At 40.5% G+C, this 17268-nt stretch overlaps 1 protein-coding gene across 2 annotated transcripts in view; it reads left to right on the top strand.

The window, feature by feature from the left end:
• Window positions 1-563: 563 nt before the first annotated feature.
• CAPZA2 (capping actin protein of muscle Z-line subunit alpha 2) overlaps window positions 564-17268 on the top strand; it is a 33945-nt gene continuing 17240 nt past the window's right edge. Inside the window, exons 1-2 of one of the 2 annotated variants that reach the window (XM_076330424.1) lie at window positions 564-656; window positions 16684-16747. In XM_076330424.1, coding sequence (XP_076186539.1) covers window positions 618-656; window positions 16684-16747 — 103 coding nt within the window. In that variant the 5' untranslated portion in view covers window positions 564-617. Of the gene's footprint in view, window positions 657-16623; window positions 16748-17268 lie in introns of those variants that run through there. The other variant, XM_076330415.1, reaches the window with a different exon arrangement.

Here is a 17268-nt window from a genome sequence, read left to right as displayed (position 1 = left end):
CCCGGCACACCGCAGGGTACCCCAGACAACGCTGCCGGCGCTCGCCCCCACCCAAGCGCTCAGCTCCGCCGCCCCCCAGCACCCGCATCCACTAACCCGCACAGAGCGTGCTGCCAAGGGGATGCCTGAAACCTGGCAATTTTTAGTTCTGTCTGCCCAAATTTCCAGTGATCTTCCTTAAATGACTCATTTTGCTATTAAAAGAGAGACGGGAACCCCTACTGTTCATCCCGAAGACGCCCTGAGGGGCGCAGCAGGCCCTGCCGCCCTGCTCCCCCCGACTCCCTCTGCCGCGACACCCGGCTACCGGCTGAGGCCCCCGCGTCCCCCAAGCAAGCACCACGACAAGGACCGCCCCGCGCCCCGCGCCCCACGGACACGGACACAGAGACGGAGGGGAAGCCGACAATCCGCCCGCCTGCCGCCGCGCCCCTCCCCCGCCCCGCTAACTGCCCCGCGAACCGCCCCGCAGCGGGACCCCCGCCCCCCGCCGCGCGCATGCGCAGAGACGCCGCCTCCCCAGCGAGCCGCGCAAAGAGCGGGGGGGGGGGGCCCGCCCTTCCTGCCTGGGAGGGAGGAGACGGGGGCGGTGGCGGCGGCCGGAGCCAGACGGGAAGATGGCGGACCTGGAGGAGCAGCTGTCCGACGAGGAGAAGGTCGGGGTGGGTGGGGGTGCTGTGCCGAGCCGGGCCGCCGTTTTGTCCCTCGGCCTTCTGAGCCGGGAGGCCGCGGGGCGAGCTCGGCTCTCGCCATGTGGTTCGTATTTTTATCGTCGCCCCGCGGCCGGGCCCGTCAGTCAGGGGGGCGGGAGGAGGGTCGGCGGGGAGGCCCGGGGAAGAGCTGGCCCGGCCGCCGCGCCGGCCCCGGCGCATCTCCCGCCGCTCCTTGTACGGTGCGGGCCCGGCGGGGGGCGGAGCCCTGTGTCCGGTGGAGGCGGTGGCTGCTCTGCCGGCTCCCCGCTGCCGCCGGGGCGGCGGGCACGGCCGCTGCTTGCCGCCGCCCCCGCCCGGTGTGTAGCGGGGAGAACGGTGAGCGGGGGACGGTAGGGAGAGGCAGAAGAGACGCGGAGGGACTCTCCCCTTTCCCCACCTCCACTTCCCGTTTCCGAGGCCTCTTGTCCGGGGCACCGGCTCTGTCCTCCCAAAGAGGGGCTCTGTGCCGCGGCCCTGGCCCCAGAGCAGAGCCGGCCTTGGCCATCGCCTCCCCTTTCACCCCCGCAGGCTGCGGGAGGAGATAGGATTCGGGAGATTTGGGAGGGGAGGGAGGGAGGGTGTGGGGATGAGGAAGGCTATTTTTACTTCCTATGAGGAGACAGCAATTGGGGAAGTGTAAGGTCAGGGAGCAGAGGGTCTGTGTTAACGAGATGTACGTGTAATCTCTGTTTATGGCAGTTGGAAACTTCTTAGGTTTAAGACAGACTTTTCCAGAAAAATCTCTCAAGGAGCAGAGTGCTCCTTGCCTTCTTCTGTTGGATCCAGCTTCATGGCAGCTGCCTGTTTCAGAGCTAGGGTGTGGTGGCTTGTGGACATGGTGCTGGTGCACCACTCATGTCTTTATGCACGGTATTATTCATTTCCAACTTTAAAAATGTAGGGTTTTGTGGCTGTGGAAGCTGTGAGATGACTTAAATGTGAGAGACGTCAATAAATGATGTTTCAAACTTCTTTGAAGTTAGAAAAAGGATGTCTAAAATGTCTAAGTGGTTACAGTAAGGCATATTTTCTGCATGTTTGAGGTTAACAGGACCATGTTTCAGAACTAGAGATGCACTGATATGCCAAGAGATGCATAGCGTGAGGGTCTCACTATCTTTTTTCCAAGAGGCTTTAAGACTGTGCCCTCCTCTACTTAATTCACATTCAAATGCCACCTCTCTGTTGGTACAAGTAGTACTGTAATCAAGAAGTGTATGTGGTAGTCCATGATTCTTTTAGCCCCTTATAGAAAATACAAGTAACTCTAATCCAGTACGTTGTTCCTAGAGAGTATGCTTGAAATACTTAGACTACAATTTATCTTGGCATCACTGAATGGCTGAGGTTGGAAGGGACATCTGGAAGTCATTTTGTCCAACCTCCCCTGCTCAAGCAGGGTCATCTAGAGCAGGCTGCCCAGGACCATGTCCACATGGCTTTTTGAATATCTCCAAGGATGGAGACTCCACAGCCTCCCTGGGCAACCTGTACCAGTGCTCGGTCAGCAAAAAAGTGTTTCCTTGTGCACAGATGGCACCTCCTGTGTTTAATTTTGTGCCCATTGCCTCTTTTCCTGTCAAATAATAAAAGATACAGTGACAGTTTTATCTTGCCTCTGTATGATCTGAGAAGCGCTGCCTGTGCTTTTGTGACTGATGGAGTTAAGTTCTGAACTTTCTCTGTCCATTAATTCCAGTTTTTCTTTTCTCCCCAAAGGGGTACAGGCCTTCTAGAGACTCTTCCTGCCTTGGTATAAGTGAATAGAATCAGCACTCTTCCATTGTAAATTTAAATTGATTCCTTTATCTGTCCCATATAAAATTGATTGTCCTATATGAGAGGAATTTTCCAAGCCTGGAAGTATATTTTATTGGCTAATAAAGCAAAGATGGGTATCACTGCAAACTCTTGGAAAAGGAGGCAAATATCCATGCAGATCTTGTGATGCTTTAAGATTTTAATTCTGATACATTTAAGTTGTGCTATCATTTTACAATAAAAATGTGTACTGCTTAAAAGCTTTAATCATTTTCTGATGCTGTTAAGCTAAGATCTAGATGATTGTGCACTCTAAGTGGATTAAATAGAAGACACACTCAGTTTAGAGTAAAATATTTTTGGGGGGTGTAAGTAACCGTGATTTTAGGTTGACAGATTTGCCCTCTACTGAGCCACTAAATGAATACTCTATAAGGAATGAAGTGTAGAAGTGCAAGCTCTTAATACATATGGAGATCTTGAACTGAATTTCTTCAGTTTTGATTAATTTCTGATGTCTCAATTGACACTTGTTATGGAAGATACTGCAAATATTTTTTGAAGTTAAAACTTGTCTAACTCCATAAAAATGTTATCTCAAATGTTCAGTTTTACTGAGCTAAAAAAAAAAAATCAGCTGGATAGCATTTGAAAAGCACACCCTTCTCACCCATCCAGTTGGGACTATAAATAAATGTAGGAGTAGAGGCAGACAGACAAACATTCATTTTCACAGGGAATAAATCATATTGCTCTAACATACTTTTCTCCCATGATATGGAACTGATAGTATTGAAGGCTGACGCAGATGATGATGATGGTATAGTTTTGAAGGTAATTTCGATAGAGACATAACTATAACACTGGTCAAAACTGCTGAATTTCAAGGAGGGAAGAAGGTGAACAAAATAACAGAACTTTTTTGTACCAGACTTCTAATAATGCTGTAAAAGCATAAGTAAATAGGAGATCAAGTGATGTAGTGATACGACAAGTTCTAAAAGGTCTTTGATTCATGTCTTACTTTGTGTATAGTCAGTAGATTTGAGTGTTGCAAAGGCAGTAAGCAATTCCATTTATAGCGGCTATATCTTCCTGTTGCTATCTAGTAGTCAGTTTAAGATGGCTGTATTTAGCTCTAACGTAATTCAGATTTAAAATTTGCAGTGTTTAGTGTAATTGAGAATATGGAAAGGGCATGAATTGGAATAGTGGCAAAACAGAGTTACAGTTCAGGTAAAGAAGCTCTAAAATCAAGGAAGGAGAAGAGCCAGTTGCCAGGAAGATCATGATTTCAATATGCAAGATTGCGTCCTGGTTTTGAACCCAGTCTTGTTCCTTAGATTCACATTTTAGCATGAGATTTTTGAAGCCTTCCTTATCTTTCAAAGTGATGATAGTAAGTGTGAGGATAAATTTGAAAAAGCTTTTTTAAAAAAAAATCTGAGAACTATTTGTAGTAAATACGGTGTGTAAGATTTGTGTACATCCAAAGATCTGAAGCTGGGCCAAAGTTACTGGCTTTAGCATCCAGTACCAGGGATTTTCCAGTGCTGAAAACAGCTTTTGTGAGAGACAGTGTTTTGTAGTTGCTTTATTCACATAGGTCACTGAAAGTTCAGGAGCTTTTAGATAGGTGGAAAAACATAAGTTTGTTTGTTTCAGTCTATAAATAAAAATGAGGTGTGAGAGGTGGAAATCTTGAAGCCCTGAACTCTTAAGGGAGATAGCAATGGAAAGTCATCACTTCTGTGCCCTTCCTATGGGTAATGCATCCTCACTTAACAAGTTTTGAATGCAAAACCTATTTATTTATCCAGCATATTTGAAGTAGTTTTGTTAAAGTCTAGTAACCATTTTTTGCAGTTTAATTTTATTCCAGTTTCTGTAGAAATTGTTTTCCTACCTGTGGCTATGTCGAACTAATAAGCGTACATAAAAATGTTTTTAATGAGCATATTGGTGTGAATATAAAAGCTACAATTTATCCACATGAATATAGGCAATGATTAATGGAAGGTGCTGATTTTACTGTAAAAGTTGCATTTACTAATTTAAGTATTCATTAAATAACAGCGCAAATGCAAAATAAGACTAAAACTATTTAAATCATAAAACTAGTGTTCTGCAGTCCATTTTTGGTGACTCGAAGGGATGTGTTTACTGTAGATTTTTTTTTTAATGTGAATCCTGTTCTCTACAAAGCACAGGAGTTAAATAGCTGTGTTGATATGAAGATAAAGCTTGAGAAAATCAGGATGCCTTCAGGGAGGAAAGGGGAGAATCCTCATAGAAAAGGATAACACATCTATTTTTTTAATGCAAAATTAGCTTTTGTATTCCTTAAAATACTAAGCATATAAATATGGGAATTGTCAAATGACTTAAAAAAAAAAAACCACAACCCACACCTCTTTCAGTAAGGTTATGTCTCAGTAGTTCCACTTGTTCAGGAAGGCGTATTGACTAAGGTGGGGTTTAGCAGTAGGTCAGCTTGCTGTAATTAGAGCTAAACTTCTCTTCTGATGAGGAAGTAGTCCCATTTGTGAAAATGAGCCAGCATTGCTTCCAGTTATTTCCTGATGCATTGAGTAACTTTGTAACTTAACTTAGGTGTCAAATCCTAAGTAATAAAGGTGGATGTCTTACTATCCTGGGCTGCATCAAAAGAAGCGTGGCCAGCAGGTCGAGGTAGGGGATTCTGCCCCTCTACTCTGCTCTGGTGAGACCCCACCTGGAGTACTGTGTCCAGCTCTGGAGCCCTCAGCGTAAGAAAGGCATGGACCTGCTGGAGCGGGTCCAGAAGAGGGCCATGAAAATGATCAGGGGGATGGAGCACCTCTCCTATGAAGAAAGGCTGAGAGAGTTGGGGCTGTTCATCCTGGAGAAGAGGCGGCTTTGGGGAGACCTTATTGCAGCCTATCAGTACTTAAAGGGAGCTTATAAAAAAGATGGCGGCAAACTTTTTAGCAGGGCCTGTTGCGACAGGACAAGGGGGAATGGCTTTAAACTAAAGGGAGGTAGATTTAGACTAGATATAAGGAAGAAATGTTTTACGCTGAGGGTGGTGAAGCACTGGCACAGGTTGCCCAGAGAGGTGGTGGATGCCCCATCCCTGGAGACATTCAAGGTCAGGTTGGAGGGGGCTCTGAGCAACCTGATCTAGTTGAAGATGTCCCTGCCTGTGGCAGGGGGGTTGGACTAGATGACCTTTAGAGGTCCCTTCCAACCCAAACTATTCTATGATTCTATGAAAATTCTGCAGTGTAGTTTTGTCAGACTGTTTAAGGAAAACCTGTTTCTTTAGTCAGTGCTTTGAGATGAAAAGTCTATGCCAGTAAAATGCATTCTCTCATGTGTGTAACTTCATCTTTAAAACACAGTACATTGACAGCAGATTGCATTTGCATGTACAAGCCCATCGGTGTGGGAGGTTCAGGTGTTTCCTTATTGCAAATACAAACCTTTTTCCAGAAACTGCTTTGGAAGCATTAGCAGGTTTTTTTTTTTTTACAAAAAAACTGTTACTTTTTAAAAATCTTTACATGTATTAAAGCAATACATGTGCTCTAAATTATTCATTTTGGAAAGATCTCGAGTTCTGACTTTTAGAATTGCCCTGAATGAGATTTGGAGACTATAGATGATTAGAAACAGAATGTGTTGGAGTAGAAGCAGGATATGAATAGCCTTTTCTGGGTATAATTGCACTGTATTCTATAAGGTAAACTTAAGGTAAAGTTTTGCAAGTGTCCTTAATATTCTTTCTTTGTAGTTCATCAGTGTATGCTTTAAAAGTGCAGCTTTGCTAACGTGTCTAGCAGGAGGACCTTGTGAGTTCTCCGGTTCTTGTTTATATTTAAATTCTGAATTGAACTGGAAATGCTGTAGCAGGTTCCAATGAAAGGTTGAAAAACCTTTAATACTTAAATGTGAAAAAGCTCAGTTACTGTTTAAGCATATCTTCTGTTTAACTTACTACATTATCAAAGCTGTGAAAGTTAACATTTTTACGCAAGTGAAATTTAACAGAAGTTGTGTGGAAGGTATTGTTTTTACAAAGGTGAGGTTAAACTCAATGATTACACCGTGACAACATTTTGAGGAAATTCTTTAATAAGAATGAAGTTGGGAGTGCTTCTCAGACTGACGTAATTCTGAATATAGCAGTTCTTCCAAGATATTTTTTTTTATGTACATCTGGAGATATCATACTGTGTTGTCTTGAGTTAGGAATTGTATTTTAAAAAATGCATCAATACCCTTGAGATTGAAGGACAGAACAGAAATTTTAATCACTTTGGGAAATTACAGAGGTGTTCAACACTGTCTGAAAAAATTAGCATATACTCTATGTATAACTGCAAATAATAACTTCATTTATTTGTAGAGTCATACAGGCTGGAAGAAACTTATGGAGGTAACTTGAATGTTGCTTGGTCAAAGCGGGACAATTTAGATCAGGTTGCTTAGGGACTTGCACTTTGAGTTTTGGGTATCTCCAAGGATGGAGACTGCACAGGCTCTCTGGGTGATGTGTTGCAATGTTTGACTACACCCATGGTCAGAAACTTTTCCTAATATTTAATTGTTGCAACTTGTATCCAATGCTGCTTGTCTTTTCACTGTGCACCTCCATAGAAAGTTATTATGGAAAGGGTATTATTCTAAATATAAGATCAGTGACTTCTAAAACTGTGGTTCATATACTCTTTTGTTATTAGTAGTTTGAAGAAATTAGCTACTTTTTCTGGATTATGACTTTTACCATGTAATGGAATATTTATAATGCAGTGGCACCTCAGGACCATCAAAAGCCCCGTTCTTGCTGCCTTTGTGCTCACAGAACTCTTGCGGAAGCTTGCTACCCAGGAAACCTCATAGGTTAAGTAGATAAGAGAAACAAATTGAACCAAAAATAGAAAAGAGTAACAGAACAAATTATTGGGAAGTCCAGTAATGAAACCGGAGACAATTTGTGATATAACAGATAAGGTTCTATTGCCCACCAACACAGTCACCAACCTACAGTTCTGCTGTGAAATACCATCTTTGCTTGATTGCAATTTTGGCAGCCAAAGAGGAATAGGATAAGGATTTTAGCCACATTACTTAGCAAATCAGTGTATTTTTCTTGGGCAGCACTGTGTAATATTCACTTCCAGTTTCTGAAAGCAGGGTGTAAAGGAGTTCGAACTGCTCATGCAGGAATGAAAGCAGATTTTTTCAGCATATGGAAATTACTTTTTTTATCCTTGAGTAAAAAGCTTCTGAAATGTGAAATATTTCAAATACTCTTAATTTGACAGAAGGCATTAAAAATTTCAAACTAATAGGTAACTTCGAGAGAGAATTTTAAGACACTGGAATTGGGAGGGGGAGGCATACAGTGAAGGTGGCACACCTTATTCTATGACTTTTAATAAAGGCATTTTTCTTAGAGCAAGCTCTGATACTGTTCCTTTTCTCTCCCCGCTGCTATTGAATCCAGGCTTGATGTCCTTGAGTATCTAATTATAAATAATGATCTTGGAGTAGTAGGAAGGATCACTTTAAAGATTTAGGCTTTGTGGTGGAAGAATGCTTTGCAAATGTGAACCAAGTGCTTTTTAGGTTATAGTAGATACCACTCTGTAAAGACTGCTGAGAAAGAGGGGTCTCCTTGCTGCAACTGAGGAGCACGTGTGTTGGGCCGACAGAACGTCTTGATTCTGTATGTGGGAGATGATGCGATCGGTTTCTTTCTTTGTGAAGTCTTAGTTAGCCATTTATTATACCTTTTACTTCTCAAACAAAAGTTAATGCTTTTGCTTTTCACTAAATGTAAAATGTTAACACTTTTTCAGTTTCCAATGAATGACTTTTGCAAGGAAATTCTGAGATTCTTTTTTTATGCTTATTATCTGTTGTCTATCTGATCCATAAGCAAAGTATGCAATTGCTCAGCTTCTAAAGATTTTGTAGATAGGATTTACTCAAAATTTACATCAGACCAATGACTGCATTAGACTTTTGTCGAATCATAGGAGGTTTCTATTCTGCAAAGGGAGCCTCTAGCATGCTTCCCAAAACAATACTTTGTTTCTTGGGTTGATTACATACGTTGTGGCTTGACCCTACAATGAAATAGGAAGTACCAAAGAATGATACAGTTTGAGAGATACTGGTATTTTAAAGCACCCAATGTATAGTCTCCTGAGGCTGGAACTTAATGCTACTTTATTGGACATGCCTATTCATCCTTTTCGTTTTCGTTTTTTTTTTCCTCTTTCTTTGCTTTTTTTCTCAGAAAGTCCTTTGGAAGTTACTGAAAGCAACTTTTGTCTAAGTTGTGAACCTGAGATGTTCTTAATCTTTTTTCTTCTTCCCCCCCCCCCCCCCCCCCCGGTTGCTCATATTATGAGCTTTCATGTACATACCTGGAAAAAGGACTACTACATTAAAAATAAAAACTTGCAGTAAAGACGCTGCAGGAAGAATGTTGTGTGACAAATTTGAGACATGTAGCGCTATCAATAATTTTAGAACCACTTTTGCATGTATGTGGTTTTCTTGCCTTATTTGTTTTCCAGCCAACTACTGAGAAGACATAGGCTTTCAGAGAAATACAGATGTGGGGAAAAACAATACAATGTATTCTACTGTCTGTATTATAATTACAAGCAAATTTTTTCAGTTCAGAGCTTTTAGTAATTGATGGTGATAGCTGAAGCTAAAGTTTCAGGTTGATCTTGATCCTTTAATGTCTACAAACAAAACATACTTGTTTCACTGATTTGAGACCAGTACAGTTCTTATATGTTTCTGAATTAAAATATGAAGTGCATGACATAAAAAGGTGTCCAATTAGATATAGTCAGGAGTAATAAAAGTAACTGCAAAATGACATGGGGGAGACTTATCTTCTCTAATTTTTTTTCTAGTTAGGCCTGTGTGTTACCCAAGTAACATACGTTGCTTTCATATTCCTCTTTGCTATCTGTACCTGATACAATGACTTTCAGAACTCTTGTTTTGGGTTTGGTTTTTTAATCCTTCATCTTAATATGATGTGGTGTGTAAAGCAACTTTAAGATGGAGACTTCTATAACATTTAGATACACTGCTGCTGAAAGGCCCTACAGTGAAACAATCAGCCTTTCAAATGGTTATTTTTGTGAAAATGAATCTCATCCAAGACAGTTCTTCAGGTAGAAAGAATGCAGCTAGAATACCTCACGCTGTGTAAGATTTACTTTTTGCGTGACTATTAAGTGTTGGTACTGTTACATACTCTTAAATACTTGTGTATTAAAAATAATTGAGGAAAACACATGTTCTACAGACGCAATGCAGCTTCAGGCATTACTATGAAGGAAATGTCTGTTCAGTCAAAGCCATAGGCATGGAATGTGCCCCTCCTTTCCTGTGCCACAGAACCACATTTTTGCAGTGTTTTCTTCCTCAGCTCTCCCAGAAGCACAAGTGAATTGAATACTACAGTGCATTTTTCAGTTGAGCTTGGTAGGAAAGCAGTTGCAACACTACTTTCTATATTCATTCCCTCTCTACCAGAGTCACTGCCTTTGTTTGTGTGAGATGCTGCATGTTTCGGGATGTACCCATGGGTATGGGTGAGGTTTCATGAGATGCTGAGAAGACAGTTTGCTGCTGACATGGGGTAATTCCTTTCTCACATATACGTTCTCAGTGCTTGTCTGGCCGTTTGAAGGCTTATTTACCTCACTAAACTGTTAGCAGCAAGAAGCTCTAATAATTTAAAGCTCTTTTGATAAGTGAATTGGTTGCTATGTTCTTGCCACCTTCTAAAGCTATTCTTTAGCTAGATCAATTTGCTTCTCTGGATGCTTACATAAATAGATGAGCGCTGGTGATACAAAGGAGTTTGTAAAAATGGATCACAGGGCTTATTTGGGAGGAGGCAGGGAGATTAGGCCTTTTGGTGGCAGCAGCAGGGTATTAGGTCAGTTTATGCCACTTAGGAAACACCCCCAGCTCTCTTTTTTTTTTTTTTTTATTTTAAAAGATGTATTGTAATTGCTAGTGTAACATCCTGGAAGTATCTAACCTAAGAATTTAATGAGCAATTGGAGCCAGTAATACCAAGTATCTACCTGTCCAAAGGAGAAGCCAGTTATGTTTTTTTTAAACATCGAAGGGTTTGCAAACTCAAACTATGTTGATGTTCGCAGTACTGACAGATCATCAGACATTGTATCTTGCAAATGATTGAACCTTAGACTGTATTCCTTGATGTGCTACGTGTCAATGCAAAATTAATTTTGACTGGTAGAAGATGTTAGAGCAGTTTTGTTGTTCATTAGAAAGTAAAGCTGCATATTGAAAAATAATGGCTCAGCTGAACTCAAAACACGAGTTTGAATCAAACTCAAAACTCAGTAAAACTAGACAAGTCTTTCATCCAGTATCACTCCATGCAGTACAAGCAGGATCCCTGAATGACTTGCATGTTATTGTAAGCGTGAATTACAGGGTCTTGAGAGAATTTGAGCTTATCTAGTTTGAATTGGGAAGGAAGAAAACTAACTCTATCCCAGCCAAAACAGGACACTGTGTTAATATTTCTGTGACTACAGGCTAATTGTGAGAAACCCCTGTAGCTACCTGTAAATAGAGTTCAGTGGGTCAAGACAAAGCCATTTGCTTAGTTGCCTGCAGAAAGGCTTCCTGAACCAACAAGAACTACAGGAGAAGGCATGACTCTGGGAATAGGGCTCTCTGGACTCTTTACTGTTCCTAGAGCAGAACCAAAGAGCTCCCTTATCCCAAATGTGGTATCTCATCAACTTTTTTGCCAAGCATAGGTTCCTGTGAGTGGGAGACTTGTTTTGTTTTATAAGGAAGCAAGGGTGCTCTCAGGAATCCAGAATATAAATGCATGATATACAATGCCTTGCTCCTGCCATAACACTTTCTATAATCACTGATAAAAGTAACTGCTGGAAGCTCTTTTCTCCCTGTGATTAGTAACGAAGTTGTCTTTGAGTGGAAGTGTATTGTGGAGGTCTTCTGTTACTTCCTCCCCTCCAAATTTTCATGCAGTTTTTAGGTAAAAAGGGCTTTTAATATCTACTTCACTATTTCATTTTTATTGCTCCAGAGCAGTAAACTTTAACCTGTGATGAGTGTAGAGGAAGGGTGAGTCTCCCTACCGCAAGAAGTTCACAGCTGAACTTGAAATAAGTGATGTGTAGGAAAGAGTAAGGGCAAAGTATGTGGTTTCACAGCATCTTGCTTACCAGCATGTTTTTTTCTGCGCAGCGTGGCTGTTGATTGAAAGAGTGAGCTGTCAGGGTACCTGGCAAATACAGCTGTATTTCAGTTAAGTTAAAAAGGGGAAAAGAAAAAGGGAAGGGGGGGGGGGAGAGAAAAGCTAACTTAACAATAATGGAGACATTAAAACTTAGGTGTACCCTAGCTGATTATCAGGAATGAGCATATCTTAGCAGAGCTGGCAGTGGTGTGGTGTGGCAGGAGCCCCTGCACTTCTGCGAGCACGTATTCATGACCATATATAGGCAAGTACAGCGCAGAAGGTCGGGCTTTTTCAACCAGTGTCAGTTCCGATGTGCCAGGAACAGGAAGAGTGGTTTGGGTGCATTTGAAGTCACTGCGTGTAACTTCTTTAAAATAAAACAAACTTCAGAATGTCTCAGTCTGGGAAAGGTAGAGAAGTAGGATTTCTCTATGTATCTGATGGGTGTCATGCCCTGAGAGAAATTAGATAGTGAAATAAAAGCAAAAGTATGAAAACAAGCCAGATTTAGCATAACTGACACCATTCTGTACATTGTTACCTCTGTGCTTTGTGTAATCTGAAAACTGCAAATACTGTAGTAAGTGAGTGTAGGCATTTTTAATAGACAGTTGTTTTAATCTCTAGCAGAATGAAGAATTAGGCATCATTATGCCTAATATCCATGCTCATCACATACAACAAACTTGGCCTTTTCTCTTTTGCTAAGCTTCTCACTCTGAATTTTTACCTTAACTGAAATGGTTTACTTTATAAAATCAAAAAGCTTGTAACTCATGCGATGGGTAGCATTTGGCTTCACTTGAATTGAGAAAGTAAATCTCGCTAGCTCTTACCTACTGATATCAGACTTCCATTTAAGCAAGAATTGATGACTGTGACTGTTGTATATGTGAAAATTGGATAAAGAGAACACCTTCAGTGGGAAACGCTTCCCTTAAAGTTTCAGAAGGTTGCTTTTGTGGGGGCTTTTTTTTTTGTAGCCTCCTCTCAGCCTCTGTATGATTTGTCCAAATTAATGGTCAAACCTGCATGAAGTCACTTTTCATGAAAATGCATTTAGATTGGTTTTGTGCATTCTTTGTGAACCATTGATGATGAGATGTTCTGGATTAGTGAACTCTGAAGTTTGTAGTTTCTTGCAAGCCACTCTGCAGACATTTAACTGAAAACAGTGACTGTAAATCTAATCTCAGAAACTACATCAATAAAACACTGTCTTAAACTTTAGGTGGTGTGTTGGGAGTAACTAGAGTCGTAAGTGGAGAAAGTTCAGGTGTTTTCTCAGTCTTGGCTTTTGAGTTTTCTGAAGGAATACTCAACTGTAACCTGATTTTTTGTAACTTGCTGATACATGTATAAGGTTCTTGTACTGTGTGTGAAGTTGCAGTTCTCTTGAATGAAAAAGGTTTTGTCATTTAGACTTCTAAAATGTTAGGTTGTTTCTGTTTTGACTTGTTCAAATCACTTCTAATCAATTTTTTAAAGTTTCAATGTATTGAATAACCAGCATTCGTTTCAACTGTAATGCATCTGATTGAAGTGTTTTGTTAAATAGTTTTCACCAAAAATAACTTCCTATCTCAACTGGACTATATTGCAGTTGAGTTTTTTGCCTGTCGCTTCGTGTTACAAGTAAAGTGCCTCTTGCTGTATGTACATTTTTTAATTGTTTTTTATTTGCCCATAAACACCACATTTTCTATGGACTGTCCCTTTGTTTAAATTGTGCTTCCTCAAGTGATAGCTGAGCCAGTGGCTTTTTACTGCCAAAAGGGGGAGATCTTCATCTCATTGAGGCTCATGAAAGTGCTTTATCCTTCAGTATCAGTCTGGTTTTGGAAAACGGAAGCCTCCTTTAGAGCATTTATTTCTGGAAAAATTCAGTGGCAATAAAGAAGCCGTAAGTGCTTTCCAATTCTTGTGTGTTAAGTGAGACTACTGGATTTAATTCTTTTATATGGGCTTCTTGTATGTATGAGTTGGACTTTTTCAGATACTCATCTCCACAGGTAAGTTAATTTGGTTTAACTGCTGAAGAAAAGTGGATTAGTTTTAAATGGGTTTCACAAAGGCAGGTTAGCAAAATGCAGACAGTGTCTTAGCTGACAGACTCTCAACTTCTGAAGACACATTAGGTTTTTTTGCTTCTGTAAGCATAAATACACTTTATACTTCTTGATGAGATGTTCATTGCGAATTTGCATGATTGTGTTTGTCCTATAAAAAGTGGCATCTATGATGAATTATGACACTGAAAAAACTCTCACTGAGGAATTTAGTTTACTAGTAAAATGTTCATTAAAAGTAATGTTTAGGTTGGTCTTTCCTGAGGAAACATCTGTTACTATTGAATACTTCTGAATGGATATTACTCATACTGTAGCTAATCTGACTGATAAGAATAGTTCTTACTGATAGCGAAAAAAGAAGCAAAACCAGTTTTACATTACCAAAACAGTTGAAAATGAGGTATTATTCCAGTTTTGGTACAGACTTAATATATCACCTTACAGATATTACCAGTTTAAAGCACATGGTCATTCAGAATGCAGTTTGGGCACCCAAGTTTGGCTTAGTTTTGCTCGTTTAGCTGCTGCCCACCCCAAAACTGATGGACTGTTTACTTCAGAACTCAAAATGTCTTTAAGTCTTGTTTCTCTGCTTGCCCAGAGCTAACCTGGCCTTGGCAGGGGTAAGCAGTTCTGTTCACGTCCTGAAGTCAAGTCGGAATCAAGAAATGGTGTCCCTTCATCTAACTTTGAGCTGGGAGTCAGCCTGATAGTCATGCTGAAAGCACAATTAAATACCTGCTCTTAAGCATGAGGCCTAAATTCTAGTCTGATCCCAAACTCTGCTAATTGTTCGTTTGATAAAATGTCCTGGTAATAGAGCCTTGGAGCCTGTCTTGCCTTTCTCCTTCGTGAGTGGTTTAATAGTACTGTAGGTTAGCTGTATTTCCTGTCCTTTAAATTTCTTTGGTTTGAGCTGTGTACACTATGTACAGAGTGCCCCGACTTCAGCGGGAGAGGTATGGAGTACGTCTTTACTCAGGAAAAGTGTGCAGACTGGTGGCTAATGCAGATGAGTTTACGTTCCTTTGGGTCAAAGGAGACAATCCAAGTCATGCTTTCTTCTTATCTGGACAAGTGCTTTAATAAGCTGCCATAGAAGATGCTCTTGCCTCTCTGGGTCTCTTTTGAGAAGAGTAAACCCTGTGGCATTTATCTCAGTGTAGTGCAAATTTATGTTTACGTGGAAAGAGGAGTTCCGATTTAGGTATTGGAGGCAGCAGATAAAGGCTGTCTGCAATCCAAAATGTAGCATTCAGTTTAGAAAGTTGGGAACTGACAGTCTGTCCATTTCCATTAGCCAGCTCTGAGTGGCTGTGTGCTGACTGTTCGTGAGCAGAAAGCTGCCTGGGCTAGTCATTTGGGATCTCACTGAGGTTTGAACACTGCTAATGAGGCAGCTAAGTGCGCTCTCAGGGCACACTAAGCTTGAACCATCTCTCCTGGAGACTGTTGTCTGAAACTTGGGCCCTGTCAAGAACCTAGGGCCCGAGCACTGGCTGTACTGCTACCCCCGACTATAAAAGCTATTATTGTCAGTTCAAGAGCTCTAGCATGCTCTGACAGTTGTTTTGTAGTTTCAAATATATATGAATGTGTAAATGTATTCTTTTATTATTTTTAGGTATTTGTTAATGGAGTATGTGCTTCTCAAACACCTTAATTTCAAACAGGAAGCCCAGAGAGTGCAAACACTGAATCTCCCAGCTCTTTATTCCATAGAAACATAACTGAAGGTGTTAGAAATGGGAACTATGGTTCAGATAGTATCCTGTATTTGAATAGCGACATCGTATCAAGGATGCAAGAGAGCTTTGGCTCCTGAACTTAGGTAACTGTGTGTAGGATAGGAACTTTTGTCAGGTTAAGTTAGGAAACCAACTTTAATTTTTATAATGGGTGCCCTTAACAGTTTAAGGGGGAAAGAAGAATGAATGAAAGCAAGTCTGCTGAGTGACATTCTACAAGTAAGGTAATAGTTGAAAAGTTTTAAGGTTGCTTCACATCAAAAAAAGCACTTTTGTTTTCCTTTTGCAAGCACATGTGTCCACAGCTGTGCAGTGAACCAGTTCAGTGAATTGGTCTGAAAAAAAAGAAAAATAACCTTTCTAATTTTGCTCACTGTGCAGTTGTACAAGTGCTTGTGCAAGCAGAAGGAGGGAGAAAGCCAGGGCAGGTGCATGAACTTTTAGTGGATGTACTGGCTTATGCTGAGTTTTGTCTGCAAGAAGTTGTGGCTGAAGGCAATTGCTCAAATACTTGCATTAAAGAAGTTCTCAAGGTGTTTTTTTAAACTTTATCTGCAGATACTGTGGTACTAAGAGGCCTTACAGGTAGAAGCAGGTGAAATTACATGCTTTAGTGTCTACGCAAGTCGTTTTAAGCTTACGTAATCTATTGATTACTGTCTAGCTGTGGGCCTTTTGGAAACTTTGGAAACTTTTAGAAACTTTAGGATGTGTAGTAAAATTAGAGGAGAAGCTTTGAAGATTGAATGTATCTTCATCATGTTTTTTGGCTCTCTTGGAACGTGTTTCGATTCCCAGACATCCATGGTCTGAAAGTTGAAATAGATTGTGAATATATTATGGATCTTGTTATATTAATCCCTTTCTTTTTGTCAGTAATATAAAACATGAGTGACTCGATTTCTCTATCTGATTCCATCATATATAATCTCCTCTATTCTGTTTGAAGAGGTGGAGCTTTATATTCTGTGTTTCTAACAAAGTTGGAGTAGTTTAAATAATGTGAACAAGTATATGAAACAGTGGGAGTTGTATAGCTTCACGTCTGGGTATTAAAGCTATACAATGCATGATTGGTTTGAATAGGAATGAATACAAGTATATACAACCACATAATTGTTTTTGTATTTAAGGTGCGTATAGCAGCAAAATTCATAATTCATGCTCCTCCTGGGGAATTCAATGAGGTGTTCAATGGTAAGTATGTGTCTGCTCTGTCCTTTCATTTAAGGCATCTATATCCAAAATTGTATTGCCAATTACTCTCCTGAATTTCATGTAGCTTATATTTTAGCAGCTCACTTGCTGTAAGAGCTGGTTTTGTAGCTTGGCATAATAAGCTTTGCAGTCACAAGACAGCTTGGAGTTTAAATGCAAAAGGAGGAAAGTACCACTTTTCTTTGTGATGTGAGAATGAGCTTTCTTTCTGTTTTTAATCGGTCATGAATTAACAGTTGCTAGGGTATTTGTTTAGAAGACACATGTACTCTTTTTTTTTTTCAGTCTTTGATAGGCAATTACATTTTTCGACGGAAATTAAACTAGCTGAAATTGAAATGGTCTTTTTTTAAAGAAGGAATATAATTACAGATACTTAACCTTGAATATACAAAGGACTACTGCTTAATGCCAGTTGTGGAAAGAATATTAATCTTCTCCAAGCATTTTTAACCCTTAAATTCTGGGCACATTTCATTTTACTGAGTATTGGTAAGATG

Source organism: Aptenodytes patagonicus, chromosome 1 (assembly GCF_965638725.1).
Source record: "Aptenodytes patagonicus chromosome 1, bAptPat1.pri.cur, whole genome shotgun sequence".
Lineage (NCBI taxonomy): Eukaryota > Metazoa > Chordata > Aves > Sphenisciformes > Spheniscidae > Aptenodytes > Aptenodytes patagonicus.
The sequence above is the reverse complement of the archived record's forward strand: the minus strand, read 5'-3'. Positions and strand labels throughout refer to the sequence as shown.